This window comes from Cynocephalus volans, chromosome X (assembly GCF_027409185.1).
Source record: "Cynocephalus volans isolate mCynVol1 chromosome X, mCynVol1.pri, whole genome shotgun sequence".
In the NCBI taxonomy this organism is placed as follows: domain Eukaryota; kingdom Metazoa; phylum Chordata; class Mammalia; order Dermoptera; family Cynocephalidae; genus Cynocephalus; species Cynocephalus volans.
The window spans coordinates 121,612,932-121,638,948 of record NC_084478.1 but is presented as its reverse complement, the minus strand read 5'-3'; the positions used below and the strand labels follow the sequence as shown (position 1 = coordinate 121,638,948).

General features: G+C 36.6%; 1 protein-coding gene across 1 annotated transcript in view; it reads right to left on the bottom strand.

The window, feature by feature from the left end:
- The window catches only part of ALG13 (ALG13 UDP-N-acetylglucosaminyltransferase subunit), an 86,605-nt gene that overhangs the window by 13,447 nt on the left and 47,141 nt on the right, over window positions 1-26,017 (bottom strand). Inside the window, 8 exon segments of the mRNA XM_063083506.1 lie at window positions 9,668-9,991; window positions 16,841-17,009; window positions 21,350-21,405; window positions 21,490-21,522; window positions 23,792-23,912; window positions 24,343-24,499; window positions 24,687-24,776; window positions 25,252-25,498. Coding sequence (XP_062939576.1) covers window positions 9,668-9,991; window positions 16,841-17,009; window positions 21,350-21,405; window positions 21,490-21,522; window positions 23,792-23,912; window positions 24,343-24,499; window positions 24,687-24,776; window positions 25,252-25,498 — 1,197 coding nt within the window.

Genomic DNA, 26,017 nt, shown 5'->3' with positions numbered 1-26,017 from the left:
CCATTATCCAAAATAATACAAAGCACTCTTAAAACTCAACAATAAGAAAACAACCTGATTAAAAAACAGGCCAAAGGCCTTAATAGACACCTCACCAATGAAAATATATAGATGGTGACCAGTGTGTACTGTCCAGAGAGGCCCAAGAGCTACCAGGCCCACAGGGCCCCAGGTCACCCATGCCAGAACAGGTAGGCGCCACCACAGGACTCCAAGCCCAGGCCAGTCCACACCGCCCAGAAAGCCCCGAGCTGCTGGGCCCACAGGGCCCCAAGCCACCTGCACCAGAACAGGTGGGTGCTGCCACAGGACACCCAGCTCAGGCCAGTGCGCACCGCCCAGAGAGGCCCAAGAGCCTACAGGCCGACACACCCCAAGCCACGTGCACTGGAACAGGTAGACAGCGCCACAAGACTCCCAACCCAAGCCAGTGAGCACCACCCAGGGAAGCCCAAGAGCCGTCAGGCCCACAGGGCGCCGAGCCACCCATGCCAGAGCAGGTAGGTGCCACCATGCGAGTCCCAGCGCAGGCCAGTCCACGCAGTCCAGAGAGGCCCAAGCCTCTGGCCCACATGCACCAAGGCAGCCATGCCAAATTGGTAGTCTCTGCAGGATCCTAGTCAGACAGTAGGGTAAAATGAGTGGACCGTGAAATCCCCTGCCACAATGACTAAATGCCAAAGGAAAGATAACAGAAATATGAAATAGCAAGAAAGTACACCACCATCAAAGAATAATAACTCTCAAGCTCTAGATCGTACAGAACAGGAAGTCCTTGAAATGACTGACAAGGAATTTAGAGCAACAATTCTAAGGAAACTAAATGAGATACAAGAAAACTCAGACAACACAATGAAATGAGAAAAAATATAATGGATCTGAAAGAAGAAATGTACAAAGAAATCAATGCCCTGAAAAAGAAGGTGGCAGAGCTTGTGAAGCTGAAGGATTCACTCAACGAAATAAAAAACAGGAGAGTCTAACTAGCAGGCTAGAACAAGCAGAAGAGAGAATTTCTGACCTTGAAGATAGGCTGTTCAAAATAACACAGGTGGACAAAAAAAAAGAAAAATGAATTTAAAAAATTGAAGAAAAGTAAGAGAGATAACAGACAACATTAAGTGTTCAACCATGTGAACCATGGGTGTTCCAGAAGAGGAGACAAAAGAAAATGGCATTGAAAGCATATTCAACAAAAAAATAGCAGAAAACTTCCCAGGTATAGGGAAAGACACACATCTTCCCATCCAGGAGGCTGAAAGCTCCACAAACACATTCAACCCAAAAAGTCCTCTCCAAGACATGTTACAGTCAAAATGGCAAAACTCAAAATCAAAAAGAAAATCTTAAAAGCTGCAAGACAAAAGCATCAAGTCACCTATAAGGGAGTACCAATCGAACTAACATCTGACTTTTCAACAGAACCCTAAAATCCATAAAAGAATGGAATGATACATTCAAAATACTAAAAGACAAAAATTGCCAGCCAAGAATATGTTACACAGTAAGGCTATCCTTCTGAAATGAAGGACAAATAGTATATTTCTCAGACAAACAAAAACTGCAGGAGTTCACTACCACACAACTAGCCTTACAAGAAATTCTCAAGGGAGTACTGGGTTTGGTACCTGAAAAACCACCACCACTGCCATAAATACTCAAGAAAGAACAAAACCTACTACCAAAGTAAAAATGCTAACAATAAAGAGAAAAAAGATTTTATCTGCCACCCCAAGAAACCAACAAACACAGAAGACAAACAGTAAATCAGAAAGAAAAGAACAAAAGATACTTAAGACATCCAAACAAAAATCAACAAAATGCTAGGAATAAATCAACACCTTTCAATTACAACTCTTAATGTAAAAGGATTATATTCCCCACTCAAAAGACACAGACTGACTGACTGACTGGATTAAAAAGGTGGACCCACTGTATGCTGCCTTCAAGATAGCCACCTCACCTGTAAAAACACACGTAGACTGAGTTGAAAGGATGGCAAAAAGATATACCATGCAAATAGAAATGAAAAAAGAATCAGAGTTTATATCAGATAAAACAGACTTTACACCAAAAACCATAAAAACAAAGAAGGCCACTATATAATGATAAAAGGATTTATCCGTCAAGAAAGCCTAACAATCATAAATATATACGCACCCAATGTCAGAGCAGCCAGATTTATAAAGCAAACACTATTAGCCCTAAAGAAGGAGACAGACACTAATATCATAATAGCGGGGAACCTAAACACCCCACTCTCAATATTGAACAGATCATCTAGGCAAAAAAGTCAACAGAGAAACACAAGATCTAAACAACACTTTAGACCAATTGGACTTGGCAGATATCTACAGAACGTTCCATCCAACAACCTCAGAATATTCATTCTTCTCATCAGCACAAGGAATATTCTCCAGGATAGATCACAAATCCAGTCTCCACAAATTAAAAAACTTGAAATTATTTCACATATTTTTTATAGATCACAATGGATTAAAATTAGAAATCAATAATAAATGAAACTCTGGAAACTATACAAACACATGGAAATTAAACAACATTCTACTTAAAGACATATGAGTCCAAGAAGAAATTAAACAGGAAATCAAAAAATTTCTTCCAACTAATGAAAATAATGACACATCATACCAAAACCTGTGGGATACTGCAAAAGCAGTACTAAGGGGAAAATTTATCACATTAAATGCTTACTTCAGAAGAATGGAAAGATGGCAAATAAACAACCTAACACTTCACCTTAAAGAACTAGAAAAACAAGAACAATCCAAACCCAAAGTTAGCAGACGGAAAGAAATAATTAAGATCAGAGCAGAACTTAATGAAATAGAAACCCCCAAAAATGACACAAAAGATCAATGAATCAAATAGTTGCTTTTTAGAAAGGATAAATAAAGTTGACAAACCATTAGTAAGGCTAACTAAAAAAAGAAGAGAGAAGACCCAAATAACAAAAATTAGAAAGAAAACAGGTGATATTACAACTGATACCTCAGAAATACAAGAAATCCTTAGAGACTACTATAAACAAACATATGCCAACAAATTTGAAAATCTGGAGGAAATGGATAAATTTCTGGAAACACACAAACTACCAAAACTGAGCCAAGAAGATACACAAAATCTGAACAGGCCAATAACAACAATAAAAGAGATTGAAGATATGATCAGAAGGCTCCCAACATAGAAAAGCCCAGGACCAGATGAGTTCACTAAAGAATTCAACTAAACCTTCAAATAGAAATTGATACCAATTCTCCACAAACTATTCCAAAAGACTGAAACAGATGCCATTCTCCCAAACTCATTCTATGAGGCAAACATCACCCTGATACCAAAACCAAAGATACAACAAAAAAAGAAAACTACAGGCCAATATCCCTGATGAATACAGATGCAAAACTCTTGAATGAAATACTAGCTAACAGAATACAGCAACACATACACGAAATTATACAACATGATCAAGTGGGATTCATCCCAGGGATTTAAGGTTGGTTCAACATATGCAAATCAATAAATTTGATACACCACATCAATAAAATCAAAGACAAAGACCATACGATCATCTCTATAGATGCTGAAAAAGCATTTGACAATATTCAACATTCATTCATGATAAAGACTCTCTACAAGTTAGGTATAGATGGAAAGTATCTCAAAAATACTTCAAGCCATATATGATAAGCCCACTGCCAATATCATCGTGAATGGGAAAAAACTGAAAGCTTTTCCCTTAAGAACAGGAACTAGACAAGGATGCCCACTCTCACCATTTCTATTCGACATAGTATTGGAAGTACTAGCTAGAGAAATAAGAGAAGAGAAGAAAATAAAGGGCATCCAGACTGGAAAAGATGAAGTCAAACTGTCCCTGTTTGCAGATGACATGATCCTATATATCAAACAGCCTAGAGCTGCTACAAAAAAAACTCTTAGAGAGTTGATAAACGATTTCAGCAAAGTTGCAGGATACAAAATCAACACACAAAAATCAGTAACATTTCTATACTCCAACAGTGAACATGCAGAAAAAGAAATCAAGAAAGCTAGTCCATTTACAATAGCTGCCAAAAAAATAAAATACTTAAGAATAAAGTAAACCAAGGATATGAAAAATCTCTACAATGAGAACTACAAACCACTGTTGAGAGAAATTAAAGAGGACACAAGAAGATGGAAAGATATCCCATGCTCTTGGAGTAGAAGAATTAACATTGTGAAAATGTCCATACTACCCAAAGTGATTTACAGATTCAATGCAATCCCCATCAAAATTCTAATGACATTTTTCTCTGAAATGGAAAAAACTATCAACATTTATATGAAATAACGAAAGACCACAAATAGCGAAAGCAATTCTGAGCAAAAAAAAAATAAAGCTGGAGGAATAACACTACCTGACTTTAAACTATACTACCAAGATATAATAACCAAAACAGCATGGTACCAGCCTAAAAACAGACACACAGATCAATGGAATAGAATAGAAAAACCAGAAATGAACCCATACACCTACGGCCATCTGATCTTTGTTTGTCAGCAAGTCTACACACTGGGGAACAGACTGCCTCTTCAGCAAATGGTGCTGGGAAAACTGGATATCCACATGCAGGAAAATGAAACTAGACACGTACCTCTCACCATATACCAAAATTAACTCAAAATGGATTAAAGAATTAAATATAAACCCTGAAACAATAAAACTCCTTAATGAAAACATAGGGGAAACACTCCAGGAAGTAGGATTGGTTACAGACTTCACGAATACGACCCCAAAAGCACAGGCAACCAAAGGAAAAATAAACAAACGGGATTATATCAAACTAAAAAGCTTCTGCACAGCAAAAGAAATAATCAACAGAGTGAAAAGACAATTGAGTGGAAGAAAACATCAGCAAAATATACATCTGACAAAGGATTAATATCCAGAATATACAAGGAACTCAAACAACGTTACAGCAAAAAACCAAGTAACCCAATTAAAAAATGGGCAAAGGAACTGAATAGGCAGTTCTCAAAGGAAGATATATGAATGGCCAACAGACACATGAAAAAATGCTCACCATCACTCAGCATTCAGGTAATGCAAATGAAAACCACTCTGAGATACCATCTCACTCCAGTTAGGATGTCTAATATCCAAAAGACTGAGAATGATTAATGCTGGCGAGATTGTGGAGAAAAAGGAACCCTCCTACACTGTTGGTGGGACTGCGAAATGGTGCAGCCTTTATGGAAAACGGTATGCAGGTTCCTCAGACAATTATAGACAGATCTACCATATGACGCAGCTATTCCACCACTGGGAATGTATCTAAAGGATTGGAAAATCATCATGGGATACCTGTACTCCAATGTTTACTCCAGCACTATTTACAATAGCCAAGAGTTGGAACCAGCCCAAATGTCCATCATCAGATGAGTGGATAAGGATACTGTGGTACTTCTACACAATGGAATACTACTCTCTATATAAAAGAATGAAATACTACCATTCGCAACAACGTGGACTTAGAAAAAATTATAATAAGTGAAATAAGTCAGGCACAGAAAGAGAAATACCACACGTTCTCACTTATTTTTAGGAGGTATAAATAAATAAATAAATATACAAACAAACGGGTTGGTAGCAGGGAATAAGACACAACAATCACAATTCCTTGAACTTGTTATGACAAATGAACAGATATGATGTAGATGGGAGAGAGGAATCAGTAAAGGGACACACAAATCAACTACAATGTATATTGATAAATTAAAATAAAAAACATTAAAAATAGATAGATAGCAAATAATCAGATGAAAAGATACTCAACATAATATGTCATAAAGGAAACAGCAAGATAGCATTACACACCTATCAGAACGGCCAAAATCCAAAAGACCAGCACCACCAAATGATGACACGGATGAAACATGAAAACTCTCATTCATTGCTGGTGGAAATGTAAAATGGTACAGCCACTTTGCAAGACAGTTGGACGGTTTCTTACAAAACTAAACATACTGTTACCATTCGATCCAGCAGTCATGATTCTTGATATTTACCCAAAGTCAGAAACGTATTTCCACACAAAAATCTGTACATGGATGTTTATAGCAGCTTTATTCCCAAACTTGGAAGCATCCAAGACGTCCTTCAGTAGGTGAATGGATATATAAACTGTGGTATATCCAGACAATGGATTACTATTCAGTGCTCAAAAGAAACGAGCTATCAAGCCATAAAAAAACATGGAGGAACCTTAAATACATATTACTAAGTGAAAGAAGCCAATCTGAAAAGGCTAACACATACTGATGATTACAACTATATGGCATTCTGGAAAAGTCAAAACTATGGAGATAGTAAAAAGATCGATGATAGCAGGCATGGTGCGGGATGAATAAGTGGAGCACACAGGATTTTTAGGACAGTGAAAATATACTCTGTATGTTACTGTAACAGAGAATACAGGTTATTATACATTTGTCCAAACCCATAAACATACAACAGCGAGAGCGAACCCTAATGTAAACTATGGTCTGAGTGATAGTTTGGGAGATAATGATGTATCGATGTAGGTTCATCAATTGTAACATATGTACCACTCTGGTGGGAGATATTGATAATTTGGGATGGTACGCATGTATGGGCACAGGCAGTAGATGCAAAATCTCTGTACCTTCTTCTCAATTTTGCTGCAAACAGAAAACTGCTCTACAAAACAGAGTATTTAAGTGCTCATCAGTCACCAGAATGGCTAAAATGAAAGAGTGACAACACTAAATGTTTGTTAGGATGAGAAACTGGAATTTTTATAAAATGCAGTTTCTTATAAAAGTAAACATACACTTCTCTATGACGCAGCAATTCCACTGCTAGTTATCTGCCCAAGGGAAATGAAAACATGTTCACAAAGACTTTTACAATAATGTTCACAGTAGCTTCATTCATAACAGCCCCATTCTGAAAACAGCCCAGATGTCTATCAACAGGAGAATGGACAAACTGGAATATTCACACAATGAAATACTGAGCAATAAAAGCAACATGGATGCATCTCAAAAACATTATACAAAGTTTAAGAAGCCTTCTATTAATATTACATACTGTATGATAACATTTATACGAAATTCTAAAAAAGGTGAAACTAGTCTATGGTAGCAAAAAATCAGAACAGTGATTGCCCCTTGGGGGAAGTGGGGATAGGTGCAGGGAAACCCTAGGAAGGGGCGTGAGAGAACTTTAGGGGATAATGGTAGTATTTTATACCTTGATGGGGCTTTGGGTTACACAGGTGCATGCATTCATTTGTTAAAACTCAGCTAGTGTTCATTTGTTTTGTGCATTTATTATATGTAAACTTCAACTCAAAAGGATAAACACTGAATTCTAGTTAATGACATGTATGTTGAAGTTTTTCTGGGGAAGTATATTTGTCTACAATTTACTTTTAAATGCCTCAATTTTTCTAAATTTGCTGAGACAAGATTTGTGACCTAATGTATGGTCTATCCTGGAGAATGTCCCATGAGCTGATAAAAAGTATATGCTTTAGTTGTTGAGTGAAATGTTCTGCATATATTTGCTAGGTCCAGTTGGTCTAAGGTGTAGATGAAATCCTGTGTCTCTTTGTTGACTTGTTGCCTGGAAGATCTGTCTCGTACTGACAAAGGGGTGTGCAGACTACCCACTATTAACATATTAGGGCCTATTTCTTTCTTTAGGTCTAAGAGTGTTTGGTTTATATGTCTGGGTGCTCCAGTATTGGGTACATATATATGTATGACTGTTATGTCTTCTACCTGGATAGATCTTTTATCATTATATAGTGGTCTTGTCTCTTTTTATGATTTTTGGTTTAAAGTCAATTTTGTCTGCTATAAGTATAGCTACTCCTGCTCATTTTTGGTTTCCATTTGCATGGTATATCTTTTTCCATCCCTTCACTTTTAGTCTGTGTGTGTCTCTACAGGTGAGGTGGGTCTCTTGACGACAGCAAATGCTTGGGTCTAGCTTTTTAATCCAGTCAGTCTGTGTCTTCTGAATGGGGAGTTCAATCCATTCACATTTAGGGTAGTTATTGACAAGTATTGTTTAATTCCTGTCATTTAATTGCTTTTTGTTTAGATGATTTAAATATCTTTTGATCATTACTTCCCCTTTTATTTCTCTTCTTCAATGTCAGTCGGAAACCTAAATTTAGTGGCATGATTTAGCTTCTTTTTCTTTCTCGCTGGCATTTTTGTTTTAATGGTGGGTTTTGCTCTTTCTTGTGTATTTGTGATAGTGGTCATTGTTATTCAGATTGCAGATGAAGGACTCCCTTGAGAATTTCTTGCAGGGCTGGTCCGTGTGGTGGTGAACTCCCACAACTTTTTGTTTGTGTGAGAAATACACTATTTCTCCCTCATTTCTGAAGGAGAGACTTGCTGGGTAAAGATTTCTTGGCTGGTAATTTTTTTCTTTTAGTATTTTGAATATATCATTCCAGGAGATGGATAAATTAATCTACAGAGAGAAGGATGGAGGGAAAGGTGAACAAATATGTGATAGAGCAAGTGTAGTTAATGTTAATGATATAATCCAGGTGGTGGATATATAACTATTCATTTTAAAACTCAATTGTGATGTATGTTTGAATATTTTCATTAAAATGTTAGAAAAACACAAAATCAGAGGTACTTAGTACATCTTGGGAGAGGAATAAAGGAATCAAGGTTTAGATACTGGGTAAGTTAAGTAGAAATGATACCATTACTAACAAAATAAGAAACCAAGGAGAAGAGTCAATGTTTTCCATGGCCTGGGAAGAAGAAAGAAGATAAAGATGAGGAATTTCATTATAGACATTTTAAGTTTAATGTGAAAGTGAAAAAGCTAAGTGAAAATGTCTAGCAAGTAGCTGGATAAAAGTAACAAACTTCCAAGGCCAAGGCTAGCTACATTTAGGAATCAACTACAAAGAAGTAATAATGAAAATTTTAAGGCAGGGAACAACAACAGAATGGAGTTAAAGAAAATCTTGGTGACTACTTTAGGAGCTGGAAAAAAAAAAAGAGAAGCAGCTAGAAAAATCAAGAGAATGTTACAGCCAAGAAAGTTTACGTAAGCTACAAACAACTCCTACAACTCTCTTTTGAGAAATACTGCCAAACTGAGAAGTAACAAAGAACTTCCAATATAAAACTCCTTAGTTGTTTAAGCAAACAAGAACACATGGCTGAAACCCCAGGCAGATCAGACCTCCAATCCCTCCCCCAAAACCCTCTCCAATTCTTCAAAATTCAGTTGAAATCCTAAATATCAAAGACTGCAACAATTTCATACATCTGTGGAAAAAATTTAAGAAATGGAGAAAATTTAATACCAACTCCTGCTTTTCAAGAAAAGTAATTGAGAAAAGCAAAAACATCCATTTGAGAATCTCCTTCAAGGCAGACATGTAGCTACCAAAAAAAGCAGCATGAGTCAACTTGCTGATTACAGCTTTCAATTGCTCCTTCCCTCAGTTACTTACCTAGCATTATGCCCTCAAATCAGTTTCCACTTGGCTCCCCCTCCCCACATAGGTCAACCAAAGAAAGGTATGCCCCCTTTTTTTTTTTTTTTTTTAAAATCTCTGAAATATCCTTCACCCAAGTCTCAAAATCTACTTACCTTGAGGCAGATCGCTGCCACTTGGATCACAGGAATAAGGTGGAGGAGGAGGTGGTGGAGGTGGTGGAGGTGGTGGAGGTGGAGGTGGAGGTGGTGGTGGTGGTGGTGGAGGTGGTGGCGGTGGAGGTGGTGGCGGTGGAGGTGGTGGTGGTGGTGGTGGTGGTGGTAAATTTGAAGCCTCTCCCACCTCAAGAGGAGGAGGTAGTGGTGGTGGAGGAGGTGGTGGTGGTGGTGGTAGAAAGTTGGCGGCGGCGGCGGCGGCGGCGGCGGCGGAAGCAGCAGCAGGAATAGCAGAGTGGTATGGATAGAATGGTGAGGCAATCACTAACAAAGAAACAAAAAGTAGCAATGCATAACTGTAACACCTTATTAGTAGTAGCTCATCTACTTTTCTTGTGTCCCGAGTATGGTCAAAGAACTCTTAATTATTATGGTTTGACTTAAAAACAAAAACTTGGAAGGTGAATTGCCAATATTCTCTTAGATATGTCAGTTGAAAACTAGTTTATTACAGGTCATTTTGAGTTAAGGGAATTACTTGAAATTAAAAGGAAAAAAACTGGAAGCAGAACTTTGACTATCAGATTTTGAACATTAGCTAACAGATACATAAATAAAATGCCATTAAAGTAAAATTTTTACCTAGCTTAATACCCAATGCAAATTTAAGGATGTTTTACTCTCAGTCAAATCACAAAATGCAGAAGCTGATAAGAGAGAGACTAAATTACACAGCTTACAGATTTTAAGAATCTTTGAAGGTTTCTACTGGTAGCATCTGAGGAATATGGGGAACTCTAAATCATGTCAGTTCCATTTCTAAAGAAGTACAGAATCTAAAACAAAACAGGCTAGACACAGTACTTTATTCCACTAACTTTCCATACCTGTTACTATAGTTTAACAATACTCATTTAAGAGTTTCACATTTTCTGACATAAGAAATTCAAATATAACTATGTTTAAATATTAATACTCTGTGATGGTAAAGGAGACAATGTGGTTCCAACATAGTAAAACCACGTACCTCCATTTATATACATGAGGGCACGTCAAAAAGTTCATGGGAAGATTCATATTATCTTTTAATTCTATTTTCCACAAGCTTTTTGAAGTGTCCTTGTATAACAAGCCAGCTAAACTTGTTAAATTTTGACAAAAGATGACTGAAACAAGCCTTCAAGTTTAGTTGAATCATTTTAGCCAACTTAGAAATTCAAGTCCCAAATTTCATCATTGTGTTACCCACACTATAATTTTAACCCTGAGAAGTATAGAAAATTCAATCTTATTCAATAAAGGTTTAAATTCAGAGTTTTAGCATGCTGATCTTAGTATAGGAACAGTCCACACAAGCTGAATTTATTATTCTGGTGATTTAACAATAAGTAATCTCACCTTGTTTTCATTCACTGACTAATATTAACTATATACTCACATCACCTTTTATACAATTGCAGGCTAATTGTAATAGGAGATCTGTGTCAGGATAAAACCTGATAAACAATGTTTTGGGTGTGATGAAATTATTCTCTCTTGAGTATGGTAGTGGTGGTTACACAACATGATGCATTTGTCAAAAACTCATAACTAGGCACCCAAAAGTGAATTTTACTTTATCTAAATTTTAAAAACTTGCTGACTACTTTGGAGTTTTGACATGCATACTTTTACCGTTCTGGAAGAGGAATTTACTTTTCAAAATATCTCCAAATGCTCTGAATCTATGGATTTGTTTTCTAGAAAATAACAGCTTCTCTAGTAAAGCTCTATTCTTATTCCTTTTAAACTAGCACTCAAAACAAATCATACCATTTTTTTAAAAAGAAAATGGAGTAAAGTCAATTAGCTAAAGAGCAGAATGTAATTATGATCACTAGGTAAAAACCAACTACCAGACACAGAGGTAGCTAAATAAATTCTCATGGGCCTGAATCAAAGGCAAAGGAAATTTGGAGGTTACTTTGTCTGAACTCGCCCTCCTTATAAACGCATAATATTACAATAAGCCCACTAAGAAAAAGAATTTCCAGGTGCTCTAGAAACGTATGAGCAACTCATCCTCTGACTTAACAAGTACTCTATAGGCTTAAAAGGCACAATTCAAGGGATGGCTCCAGAATAATAGAAGCAATATTTTCTAAAATGTTAGTGGGAATAAACTTAATACATTCAGAATGCTAATTTCCCCCATCCATGTAGCTACAGTCTGCTTCAAGACATTTCAGAAGAGAACAGAAATAAACATAAGACCCCACTTCGCTAGGTAAAACTAAGGTGCAGTGAGGTGCTCCAGTGCAAAATTTAAAGGGCCACCAAAATTAATGCAAAAAAAAATGCATGATAAATAAAACATCAAAATTTTCAATTAAGACAGGATCCAACCCTGCACTTGCAAAACCCCAAGAGTGAGTGCCTCACTCAACTCACCATAAGTTTGGCCCACATATCCTGTCTTTCTTTAAAGTTGATACTTTGAGACTATACAATTAGCTCACTCAGGAGATTGTGGTGCTGATAACACTAAGGTCAAGGGTTCGGATCCCCATACCGGCCAGCCGTCCAAAAAAATAATAATCATAAAATAAAACTGATGCTTTGTTCATCATGGATTTTTTTGCATTACTCTTGATTTTTTAAAATAATGAATTAAAGTATTATTTATCTTGATTACTGTGGGTTTTTGGCACTCCTTTAAATTCTGCACTTGGCACAAGTGAGTCTCTAGTTCCGGCCCTGGCAAAGCCTTGGGAAAAGTTACCAAAACTCACTTTGAAGTTGACGGGATTGAATGCCTATGAGTAAACTCATATTAAAGGTAATCATCACATCTACAGTTACATCAGTAACTTAAAGGGGATGGAAAGGGCCTGCCAGTGAGGAGACATATTAACAACAAAGTGGGAACCATTAGTTGTTTCATTTATGGGACTGACAAGAATGAGAAAGAGCAACTAAAGAGCAGCCAGACCTATTAAAGTAGAGCTATAGTGGAGGTTCATAAGTGACTCAAAGAACAAAAAGTAAAACAAAAGAAGGCAGTATACATTTTTAGAAAAATCTGGCATTTAAAGGGCAAGCTTTCAATGATGCCACATAAATGAGGCATTATAATGCTTGATTCACCTGTCACTTGAATTTTTTAAGCTCAAACGTCTGCTGAAAGAGTCAAGACTTTCCCCTACAATTAGCACAAACTAGTAAAACCGGGTCTACGTTAACATTTCCAATGAAAAATTTCTATCATTAACATTTACTGCATGATTTTGTCCCAGGCACTGTGCTAAGCATTTTTTTTTTTTATGTATAAATGAAAAAAATACAGAAAACAAAGCAATATATGGCTTAACAATTTTAAGGTGGGCACTACCCAGGGTTGAGAAATAAAACTTTGCCAGCCACCCCAGAAAACGTCCATTTGTCTCATCCCAGTCACAGCCCTCTCCTTCCAACCATAATTAACCATTATTCTAACTTTAATAGTAATCATTTCCTTGTGATTTTCTTTTTAGAATTTTGTCACTCAACTGTGCGTCCCTAAACAGTAGATTTTTAGTCTTGCCCATTTCTTAAAATTTGACATGTCCTGAATCTCTTTTAATCTGTTGGTCCCTCCTCTATCCCTTTCATTTCCTTACAGTTTTACATTTGACAAACCTGGGCCCTCTGACCTGTCGAGCTTCCACAGTCTGGATTTTGCTGATTACATACTCATGGTGCAGAGTTCAACATGTTCTATATTTTCTGCAAATAGGCAGCTAGACCCAGGACACTGAATCAGACTCTGGATTCCTTTGGCACATCTATAAGTAACGTCTGACTGTCTTTGCAATCTTAGCAGCTATCTATGTTTAATGTCTATCCATTCATTAGGGACTACAAAATGATTATATTCCATCACTTCTTTTTCATTGACTAGTTAGAACACTATTATAAAGAGACATTTCCCATCATCTACTATTTGGTTACTCAGTGGGGTACAGTTCATATAAGAAAGGCAGTATAAAGGCTTGATTCTTTCACATTATTTTCCAGTTTTCAAGAAAAGTAATTGGCTTCCTGTCCTCTTAAAGTGACCAATTTTTTAAGTATTAGGTACTTTTAAATATAACATATTTGATGTTGCCATCTATTGCAATTATCGTTGTTGAGGCTCAAACTACTCCACCTTTGGCCACTGGGAGCCTCTTCAGGATGGTTCCTGAGTCCTTTTGACATGACCCCAGTACTGTTTGATAGCTGCCTTGCTATCTGGTATAAGGAGATGCTCCAGGCTCATCTTGAACATTTCCTGCCCTGTTTATTGTTTAAAAAGTAATAAATGGTATTCTATGAGAACAAAATGCATGCTAGGGATACTTACTTCTTCTAGGCTTTTCAGTGGACAGAGCTAGGAAATACAGCATACACATATATTTAAAGATAAAATACCTCAATTTCATACTGATACTTCCAATTCAAATTCAAGACTATAAAAGCTTTTACTCAGCCTCTTTATTACATCTGTATTACCTTTCTTCTATACTGAGAATCCTCATTTGCAAGGACATTGGATAATAAAATTAGAATATCTCATAATTACTAAATGTTTTTAACCCACATTACAGTCTCAGAATGACAATCTAAGTGTCTAGATAAAAGGACCTGATGTGATTACTGAGAGCATTAAAAATGCTTTACATATGTTCTCTCAATTCTCCCCTTTTAAAAAATAGCCATATCTAAATTATCCAAACTTAAGTCTATTACATAGTATATTCTCAACCTCTCAATCCTTATTTTGTCTTAATTCTACAGATTTAATACTTAATTCTATGTATTTAATACTCATCACCAGGTCTTATGTTGATGTCTCTGTTTTGATAGTCTGAAATTCAGAAACTCATTCTCTAGTACACTGTTATCCAATATAATTTTCTGTGATGGTAGATATATTCTATATCTGTGCTGTCCAATACAGTACTTAGTAGCCACATGTAGCTTTGAGCACTTGGCATGTGGCTAAATGCAACTGAGGAATTAAAGGTCTATTTTATTTAGCTATAATTAATTTAAATTTAAATTGCCACATGCAACTATTGATTACCTTGCTTGGTAGCACAGCTCTAGCAGATCCTTTAGGAAGGGTTCTTGGGAATAATATTCTGATTCTTACACGTTGCTCTTTATGGTTGAAAATCAATTTGGTTTACACATTCTTTCCTTAAGTACGTTAAGTCTTACTCCATTTTCTTCCAGTATAAAAGACTGCTGTCAAAGTTTGATGATTATCATTTTATTTCTCTTATAGTCCATAGGCTCTTTTAGCTACATAGTCAAAAGACTTTTTCTTTGAAGTCCAGTAATTTTACCAGAATACCCTGGTGTTCATTGTTCTGGATCAATATTCTCGGGTATGCAGGGTACTATTTCAGTATGTACTTTTAAAACTTTTTTAGATTTCAGTAAAGTTTTCTAAATTACAGCTTTTAGTATCTGGTTTACTTAATTTGGTTTTCTTCTTCAGAAACATCAGTGTTTGATCTTGCCTAACTTCAATATGTCATTTTTGAATCTTTATATTCATTTTTTTTCAACTTTAGATTCCCTTTTCTTACATACTTATTTCTCTTAAAGAATTACCTGTTGTTCATATTTACTCAAGTTCCTCATAGTTAATCTTCATTGCTGAAATGACCTTCTCCTGAGTTCTGACACCTCATGAGTTTTTCTAATTCTGACTTACGTTATTCTTCAATATTTTGTATTATTTTATAAAGGCCTTTAGCTCATTCTGAAATAGTGTGTTACAGTTTTTAGTTTGTTTAGTATAAATTTTGTTTCAATTTTTAGTTCTATTTCATGGGTACATTTCTGACATGCTTTAGGGATATTATTCTTTTATTCCTTATGATATCTTTGTGTAGCACTTGACCTTAATGCTTTTCTTTTGTTCATTTCTATCTGAAATTACTTCCCATGAACTTTAGAATGAAGTGGGATACAAGAAGACTTTTCTAAATAGTGCACTCTCTCATTGTTTTTGTGTAATGTTCAAAAGCATGACTGCTTTCTAGGATTTGGCTCTGTTCTCCCCAACTTTAGTCTGGACCTGCTCTTTTCCCTATACCGATCAATTTTGATTCTACTTCCCAGCAGTTTCTCCCCAGTGAGGAATACTATCCTAAAAGGGAGCTCTAGCAGGTCAGTTTTGAGAGTTCTTAGGGCTAAATTGCTTTAAGCCCTTCACTCCTCTTACCATGTGCCTCACGCACTCACTTTGTACTGAAGAAATCAAATCCCTTCCTAGTTTTAGCTGCTGCTTCCAAATTGGCTGCCCCACCTTCCAGTGAATTATCAGCTCTTTCGGGGTTCTTCTGTGCTCAGGTCCAGAAAACAAGATCCTCAATGTTTCCATCTTCTTGTTCCTACACAGATCCTGATGGTATAGAGGTTTTGTAACTGATGGTTTGACCCTACCTGCTTAAATTTGGGGGTTCATGGAGATACCTTGTCACCTGGTTTTGTTGTGGATGCTGTCTATGGATGGGTTTTAGTTTTGCTATTTCCATTTTTATTTGGGAATTCAGATTGAAAAGCTATGCTGTTGTTGCCACCACCTTTCCAGAATTCTGCTGAGAATTTTAAGTTACATTAACTCATTGAAATTCCACAACCACTTCATGAATTGGTACTATTGATACAGCAAACTCATAGACAAGGTTAAAAAAAACTCATCCTAAAATTACACGGCTAGTAAGCTGCAAAAATAAGGATTCTAACCTAGATCTCAAGTTCTAGAGCCTATATTCTTTATTATGATATTCACAGGACAGTGATTCACTACATAGGATTTTATAGTAAACTTTTCAGGAACGTATTCTATAAAGTGAGAAACATTTCTGTGTTATTCTTGTATAATAGAACTTAAAATTCAAGAAACTAGTACAAGTCTCCTAAATATTCAATGCATAGCAAAAAATAGGTACAAAATCCTATAATTTGTAAGAAAAAAAACTGAAACCCTCTCAAATCTCATGGGTTCCTCAATGACAGAACATACTTTATTAAGTAGGTTAAACAAATTCAATTCTGGAAATTAAAGTAATCCTATCGAACCACTAGAGTAGTTATATGCACATGTTCATGAATAGGAAAAGAGGCTTCCAAGGTAAGCAACTGCTAATAACCTACCCGGCTTTTCTCCTGTAGGTGGAGATACAAATAGAGGCTGTATGGCATTCGGTGAGGAAACTGAAGTGGTACTACTAGCTTGATTAGCTGCTGCAGCACAGTTGGATAAGACTGGAACTGGAACATTATTAGCACAGGAAGCTGCAATTGCTGCAGAATTTCCCATTACCTGTAAGTGTGGAAGAAAGTTCAGAGCTCTAAGGTTGGTTTCTCAAACAATATTAGTTTCTTATCTGATCTTAAATTTCAGGAAATAGTATTTTGTTTTGATAACTAAAACACTGAGAAGTCAATCTTTATGCAAACCCTACACAGGAAGGTTATTTCTTCTGGAAGATCCCAAATTACTTTGAGAGCTTTATATTTTTCTTGTATTTTTCTAAAAAGTTAATATATTATGATTCAAAAATCAACTATCAAACTGTATACAATGAAAAGTTTCCCTCTAACTCCTGCCCTCCATCTGCCCAGTTGCCCTCTCCCCAGATTTTCACATGCATATATATTTCCCCACACAAACACAGATTTTTTTCATTGAAAAGGTACTTCGCATTTTTTGTAGCTTCATGAGACTGCAATTTTTTTCTGCTCAGGCCACAGCTCTTAAAGAGGATAGACTACTTCCCCACAGCACCCAATACAGGGCTGTGCACAGAGAGACAATTAACGATAACAGACTCTTTTTAAACGCACTGCCCTCACTGGCAGTCTCCATTTCCTTCCCACCCACTACAGTAGGGCTGCTACCCTCTCTGGTCCTCTGATACTGCCTTTAAAATCACCAGTGGTCTCCATGGCAACAAATCCTAGTAGACTCTTGTTAATCCTTATGTTGCTTGACCTCTTGGCAGAAACTGACACTTGACTGCTCCTTGAAACATTCTCTTTCTGGGGCTTATTACACTCTTCCTGCTTTTCCTCCCTCCCTGGCTGTTCCTTCTCTATCCATTTTCTAAAATTTGGTGATCCACAGGCTCTGTTCTAGATGCTCTTCTTAATCTCTTCCTTTCCCCAGAATGATTTTATTCACTCCCATGATTTCAGCTACCTTTTTTATGCCAATTCCCCATTCTACAGGAGAGCTTTGGATTTAACTTTCAGCAAATGAGACAGAACTGATGGATAATTCATATTAACTCACTCATTATATATATGAGGTTGACAGTAGACTTACTATGAACAGTCTAATGCCAGCACATAGAACAGTGTCTGGAACACAGTAGATGTCTAATCATTCTGTTGAATGAATTTACTAATCACTGTGCCAGGTACCATAAGGTACAATAATACTTAAAGGAACACAAGCAGCTGATTTAAGTATGGTAAAGGTAAAAGAAAGAGAAAATTCATTTTCCTATGTTCAGACCATTGTAACTACCTGATAACGATATGAAGATTACCTTCTGGGGATTATTGTATGAGGTAACTGTGTACTGAGAAGACACAGTACATGGTTTCCTGTCCTGAAGAGACTTTAATGAATATAGAAATATAGTTAAATAAAGAGAAATCAAGAAACCAAACAACACATCAATAAAAGATGTTTTGTTCAAGAAACCAAACAACACATCAATAAAAGATGTTTTGTTTCAACATCTAAAACTAAATGAAAGTGAACTGTCCTGAAATAAATTCTAAGTGGAAGTGACTACTAAGACAATGCTCCGAAAAGTATCACTCCAGCACTTGATTTGGGTGACTGCTCTGTTACCTATCTGCAGAGATCCTGATCATATCTGACCCTAATTCCCAATGCAGATACTAAAATGTAACTAAGAATTGAAACTTTCTCACTGGCCCTTCTTGCCTTAAAAGCTTTAAACACAGTAGAACCAACAATAGTTTTTCTAAAAGAAAGAGTGAGTTAACTGGTTGTCCAGATGCATCCTATCTAAGCAGAATGTTACAGATGTAGTAGGATCCAAACTCTATTCCCCTCTGGCTCAAGAGCTTGTCTTTGTGAGAGTAAAAATGACTTTGAAAGGCTCAGACTTATGCATGACAGAATGTCATGGCAGCAAAAACTCTAGCAGCAGAAATTGGTAGTACTGGTAAGAACACAGAGGGAATCAGGGCAAGTACCCACAAGAGACAACAAGAGGAACCATACTGTGAAAATATGAGCCCCACTTAACATGGACCTAAGATTGCATATTTCCAAAGTTTGTGTTGCAAGTACAGCCAAAGCACCTGCCAAAAAGCAAATATTTGTCCTGGCTCAGATGGCCCAGTATGTATGCTTAACAATTCTAGCAAAGGATTTAGTTGAGTTATGGGTATGGAAATAAGAAGTAGGAATAAATGTTCACATTTTTTCAGAATACTCCGTGCTTAGAAATCTTTATTCAAGTCCCACAATGGCCCTAACCCCTCAAAATGTGGTGAAAAAATTACTTAGAAATTTGCTATATAGATTTGGTGACTAGGGGGTAGGAGTGGAGCATATCATGAAAATATTAAAAGCTATTGAGAGTTTATGATAAAATAAATTCAGAAAAAGGAACACATGACAAGTGAAATTAAAGGAACAGAAAGAAATGTGTCTACTCTTATCATCCCTAATAGTGAGATTTTTACTTGCCTTTTCCCTTGATGGCTATTTCAAGAGGTGGTATAAAAAAAGCACATGCTATGAGAATAGTAATGGCGGGTGGTGGTGGTGGTGGGGGTCTCTGCTAGAAGGGGCAAAGGAAAAGAGAAAGAAGGGGAAGAGAATTATATATCAGAGTTTTCTTCTCCTTCTTAAGATGTACTGCCTAAATAGTAAAAAACAAAAATTTAGTACATGAAGCTACCAAGGTTAAGATTAATCGTAATTAGAGAACAGAAGGTACTATTCAAGTTCTTCACAAACAGTCTTTGTTCTCCTTCTGAAGGCGTAGAATGAAGAGGCAACTGTTTCAACCCTAAACTATAAAACACAAAATTGATAAATGCTTTGAACAACAAAAACCAGTTAAAACCTGGCCTTGCAGCAAGAATCAAATCATCGTTAAAATCTAAGTGAGTTAAGATGTCTCAAAGCAAGAGTTCAACTAAGAATGTAACGCCCAGTAAATCCTTACATTTGAACAAAATGGCTCAAAGTGTCCAAAGGTATGATTTTTCCATCAATGCCTAATAAGCTCAAAGTATTTGAAACTCAAATAAAGAGAAACATAGGAATAAGAAAGAATTATAGCAAATCTAAGCAATATATCTATAGAAAAGACTTGTAAGTATGGCTATCAGTACATGAAACTAACAGGAATCAGAGAAGCCAAATAAATTAATCTCACAGCCAAACAAACCATGAACAAGAACTAAAACCATTCAACTGAGATAAAATGACTCTTGGGACCTCAATCTTCTGTGAGTGAGAAACAGGCTGAGAACACCACTCAGTTGCCAAGGAAGGATTATTCTCCAAAGCCTACTTCAAATATGGCCAGGGAAGGAATGGCCTTGGAGTAACAAAGAGCCCCAGAAAACAATGAAACAGAGAATTCCTGCAGATGACAATTCCCACGGTTGGGGGCCTAAGAGGATCTCAGAATTGCTACAGGCTGGTAATTGCGTTTTTCCCATTTTCTCCCTTTCTCAGTAGGAATTTTTACTGCAATTTTTCAGTCCATGTTCTACCACTGTAAGTTGCGGGGAGGAGAGGTTAAAAAAACTATTTTTGGTTTTGGGCCTCAAGATCAAGAAGAGCCACACATCCAGACCCAATATAAAGAGTACTACACATTACCCAGAAATCCTGGGTTTTGAGTTTGATTATACTGAATGGGATACTTTTAGGTTGCCTCCCTTGGGACAGAAGCAAATATTTTGCCTGTGGGAGGCAGAGCAAGTTGAATGTTGTAGTCCTTACTGATATTAAAAATCGACTACAATGTATACTGAGAAGTTAAAATAAAAAAATAAAATAAAATAAAAATAGATTTAAAAAAAATTTTCCAACTTTTTGCCTCCAAGATACAGAGAAGTTAGACTCTTTAGTGAGACCTACTCTGGCCAACGAAATGGAAAAGAAAGTGACATGTGTCATCTCCAGTGGAAGTTGTAAGAGCCATCATTTACCACCTTCTATTTCCTGACTCGGTAATCACAGATAGAGCTTCCATGAGCCTAAGTCCCTAAGCAAGCTCTCCTGTAAACTTCCACTGGATATGTAGAGTAACTGAGAAGCAAACTTCTGTTATATTAAAGAAAGATTTATGGACCATTCTGCCTGATACAAAAATCATACTAAAACCCTCTAAAAGATCATCACTACCAATATTAGAATTTCCTCTTATACCAACACATATTAGGAATATCTCTAAATAGATTAATTTCAGAAAAGGGATGTGATCTTGGATAAGATACTTAATTTCAATGTCTCAATTTTTCCATCTACAAAATGGGAATGATACTAATTGCTTCATAGGATTGTTCAGATTTAAATACATTTATAAGTATAGCTCTTAGAACAGTGCCCTAGTACATAATAGGAGCTGTAAGTGTTTGCTATTATTAAATACCTACCAAGTTTGCTGTAGATGCAGTTGTGCTATAAACACCTGAAGTTTCATAGTCTGGCTCTAGAGGAAAAAATGAGCATTATTTTATAGTTTGAAATTCCATAAACAATAATGAATGTCAGATTATATATAGATCTCACTGACCTGAAGGATAAAGATATTCTTCATGATATCCCCCTAGAAAAAAAAAGACAAGACAGAAGTGTGTTTACATGGGTCTTTTTAGCTCAGAGCCAAACGGCTAGCACTTTTTCTCAAGGTTTATGTATATATGTTCAAAACTGAACTGACTTGAACCTTCATACTAGTCAACAGATACTGAAGACAGAGATTAGCTCTAAATAGAATAAATTTCTCCTCTGAATATTCCCTTAGCTCTTAAGAGTTCAGGCAGAGGTGAAAAACCCAGCTGTGTCTACTTTTTCCAGTGAGGCAGTAAAGTGTGGTGATGAAGCACATAGGCTCTGGAGCTAGGACTTCCTTTATTTGAATCCTGATTAAATAACTTGCCTAAAGTCATGCAGTTAATCTTTGTGCCTCAATTTCATCACGGTAAAATGGGGATAACAGTACCTAGTTCATATGGATTTTGAGAAGGGTTAATAGAATTGAAAAGAACTTAGCATGGTGCCTGACATACAGTAAGCAGTCAGATGGTAAATATAAAGTAATCTGATATAACCCATAGTTTCCTTATGTGGACATTAAAGGGAAATGTCAAGCCTCATTTGTTTTTCAGCCTGTTTCATGTAAGTAATAAATGTAAATCAGTTTGTCCTCAAAGGATGGCTCAGTAGACTGAAGTACTTCGCTTTAAGTTTGCTGTACCACTGAAATAGAGAAAGCCAATATTCAATTGGACAGTTTTCCATGAAATAAAACCCCACAGATCTAAACTGGATTTCATTCATTAAAAACACCATTTGTCAACCAGACATGCATGCAGTTCCTCCAGACAGCAGGATTTAAGGTGAGAACACAGATTTGATTACAGCAAATATGGCACTACAGGTGAGCAGTATATCTCAAGCTACTCTCATAGTGATAAAAGTTTCACCTGAATGAAAGAGTAGAGAGCAAGCCTCCTTAGGACATGTGAGCACAAAGTTTTCACAAATCATTCTTGTACTAGATTTTTTTTGTCCTCATTAAGTTCCTAGAAAGGTCTATTTTCTTCTACATAAGCAGTAGAAAGAACATCACAAGAAAATAAGGAACTTCTTATAAGTCATTTAGAATGCCTCACACCTCCTTAAGCCACCCAATTCTCTGGAAGTGTTTCAGTAGGCACATATCATTTAACAGTAAAATGATAAAAATAAATTCACTCCATGGGAGGCAGTATAACAACTGTTAAGGGTTTGTGTGTGTGTGTGTACACACATGCTTTAGAGTCAGACAAACTCGAGTTCAAAATCCATCTCTATCAGTCAAAAATGACCACATATTACATGATTCCATTTATGAAATGCCCAGAATAGGCAAATCCATAGAAACAGAAAACAGACTGGTGGCTGCCAAGGGCTGGAGGTGAAGAACATTGAAGAAAACGGGAAGTGGCTGCTAATGGGTACGGCATTCCTTTTGGGGATGATAAAAATGTTCTAATATTAATTGTGGTGATGGTTATCCAACTCCAAATATAATAAAAAACCAATGAATCGTACACTTTAAATGGGTGAATTGTATGACATGTAAATTATATCTCGATAAAGCTGTTACAAAAATGATACATCTGCTATTTACCAGGGGTATAACCTTGGCCATGTCATTTACCCTTTGAATCTCAATTTCCTCGTACGTAAACTAGATACCACACTCTGAAGAGGGATATAGTAAGGACTATGATAAATTACAAATATAATTACCTTGTAGAATGGATGACACATAGGATTCAACAAATAGTAATGTTTATAGGTCAAGTAGACTTTTTTGGGTGAACAGTTATTTCATAGCAGTCTTGTAAAATAACAGCTAGTCTCATGAAAAGCCTGAAGTAGTTATACAAATGGTGAGGACAACTATGAATATTGCCTTACTAATAAGGAATATATGTTCTCCATACTGATATCTCACCAAATCAAAACTCACTAAGGACCTACGCAGAGAGCTGAAAATAAAATTATAACAATGCAGTAGCCTATTCTGAGAAATAACAGAACATCTTCAAAAACCCAGCAAGCTTGAGACAAGAACTTATAACTCTTTCAAAACAAGCTACCAGAACAGAGTGAAACCCCCAAACCAAACCTTGGTCTACTTCAAAGCCCTGATGTACTAATGCCACAAGAATCATCTTTTAAAAAATATTTACTCCAATGAATAAACTAACTATACTGATCTAACCACCACACATTGTACACATTTATTGAAAATCAATGTTTTACCCCACATGTATAATAAAATAAATAAATAAGATAAAAATATTTAACTGTAATTGGCTCACCATTATCACTCTGGCCACTGTCCTCCTCTGAATTCAAAGTCTGTTTGCCTGAGCTATGTCCCCGCCTTATAACACAATATCCCGAAGTAGCAGGAACCATCATAGAGGGACCTCCATGATTCTGTACCAAAGAGACACACATAAACATGCAGTTAGTTCTCCCTATATAGTCAGGAAAAAAGCTAAAGGGATGTTTTTAAATTTGAGTAAAGAAACCAGATTAACAATGTAAACTGCTGTTGTAAGAGAACCCTAAGTAAATGTTTTAAATGTACTTTAGAATAAGAAAATATGTGAAATCATGATCAGGAAAAACAGAAAATATTAGCCTATACTATATAGGCAAGATTATTTGTCTTCCTCTACCCCCCATTCTCTAAGAACAGCTTAAAAAAAAAAGTCTTTTCTCTCATCTTTAAAAGCTCTAAGATGAAAACTCATGTTTAAAGTGCTTTATTTGGTTGGTCATACAAAATCTAAAATACATCCATATTGTCTTTATTTCAAAAAAATAGTAAACAGCTTTTTGACTAAAGCTTCGACTGACTTACAGGTAAGGTTGGATAAGCAGTCTCATCTCCTTCTTCAACTTCATAAAAAGTAATAGTTTCTTCCAGGCCCCTGGGCATCTGTCCACTCTCTGGAGCAAAGCCATACTGGCACTCCTTATTCGTACAGTGCATCTGGCGGTGACTACGTCTAAAGGAACTTAAACAGTTTGGAGAACAAAAGGGGGAAAACTGATGAAATATGGTAGTAACTTGTTTCTAATTTCAAAGTAACAGCTCAAATATCTCAAAGCTGATACTTTAAAAAAGTAGTCCATATTATCATTGCTCAACAATGAATCCAGACTTACTCATTTTCTCTGACTTTCAATACTTACAAGACTTACCGGGATCTATAGGAGAAGTTATCATAGCTGTGGCAGCACCTTTTCCCTGGGGCAGGGTAAAATCCAACTTTAGGGCCCACCATGTTGTGCCTGTTTATAAAACAAGATGAATCTTTAAGACTAAGGGGAAAGGAAAACAGAACTCTTTACTCACTAATGCCAGTGGAGTTAGTCTCTGTAGTTAAATAAAATTAACACACCTTTCTAAAAACATCGAACGAGGAAGAGCTTTTCTCTCCCCAACACTGGCATTACGCCTATGTGTTATTAATGAATACAGTAACATATATCACAGACACTCATCTCGATGGCATTCCACCTTCTAGCATCTCTCTTCAACTGCTTCATGCTTCTCTAGACTATGAGAATACAAATCGGCCGATTCATTCATTTGGTAAGAATTTAAGTATACATCAGTTCCATACTCTACGCTGCCTTTAGTCAGAGATTATAAAAGAATCTAAACTATTAAGTATTTCTCAATTCTACTGTAACTCTGTCCAGGAATTATTTCCAAGATCTCAACAGAGATGTACATTTATCATGAAAGTCAGTTAAGCCTTACCTGGGCAACCCACATCCCCGACCTTGTCTCTGAGATGAACGTTGAGGATGAAAGTGTTCGTTAGACATAACATTGCCAGCTGTCTGTGAGTACTGCACTTGAAGGTCTTGCCCATAATGCATACTGTGCTGAAACCTGGGTTGGAGGAGGGAGTCTCCCCTGCTGTAAGCCACAGTCATATAAATCTCTTTCCCTCGAACTTTCTTGAACATCTTCTTCCGTTGCTTCATATCCATCTCTGACATAGCTTTCAGGCAAAGTAGTAAGAAATAAACTTCATAACCAAAGCAAAAGGTCCAGTGTCCCCACCCGCAGATTGCCTTAAACTCTTAGATGCTTTGCTTAGGAACAAATCAAACAAATATAGGGCAGGCATTTTTGTATTTTTCCAAGGATGTACTAGATCTTGTATTTGGAAGGGCAAAAATCAGCAGTTAATTTCTGTACCAAAGGGTATCTCAGCACTATCTTTAGCATAGACAGCTTTGGTCATCAAAACACTGTGTCATCCAGTAACCTACATTACTATTACCCAAGAAATTACTATATAGCTGTTATCTCTAGCAGCTATCTTCCTTTGAGAAATATTTTCCCCTCAAGTTTTAGAGTCTAAAATCTGCATCAGCTTAAGGTTACACAAAGTCTCCTAAAACAGTGGTTCTCACTCAGGGACAATTTTGCCCCTCCCTCTCTCAGGGTACATTTGGCAATGCCTAGAGACATTTTTGGTTATCACAACTAGGCAGAGGGTGCTACTGGCATCTAG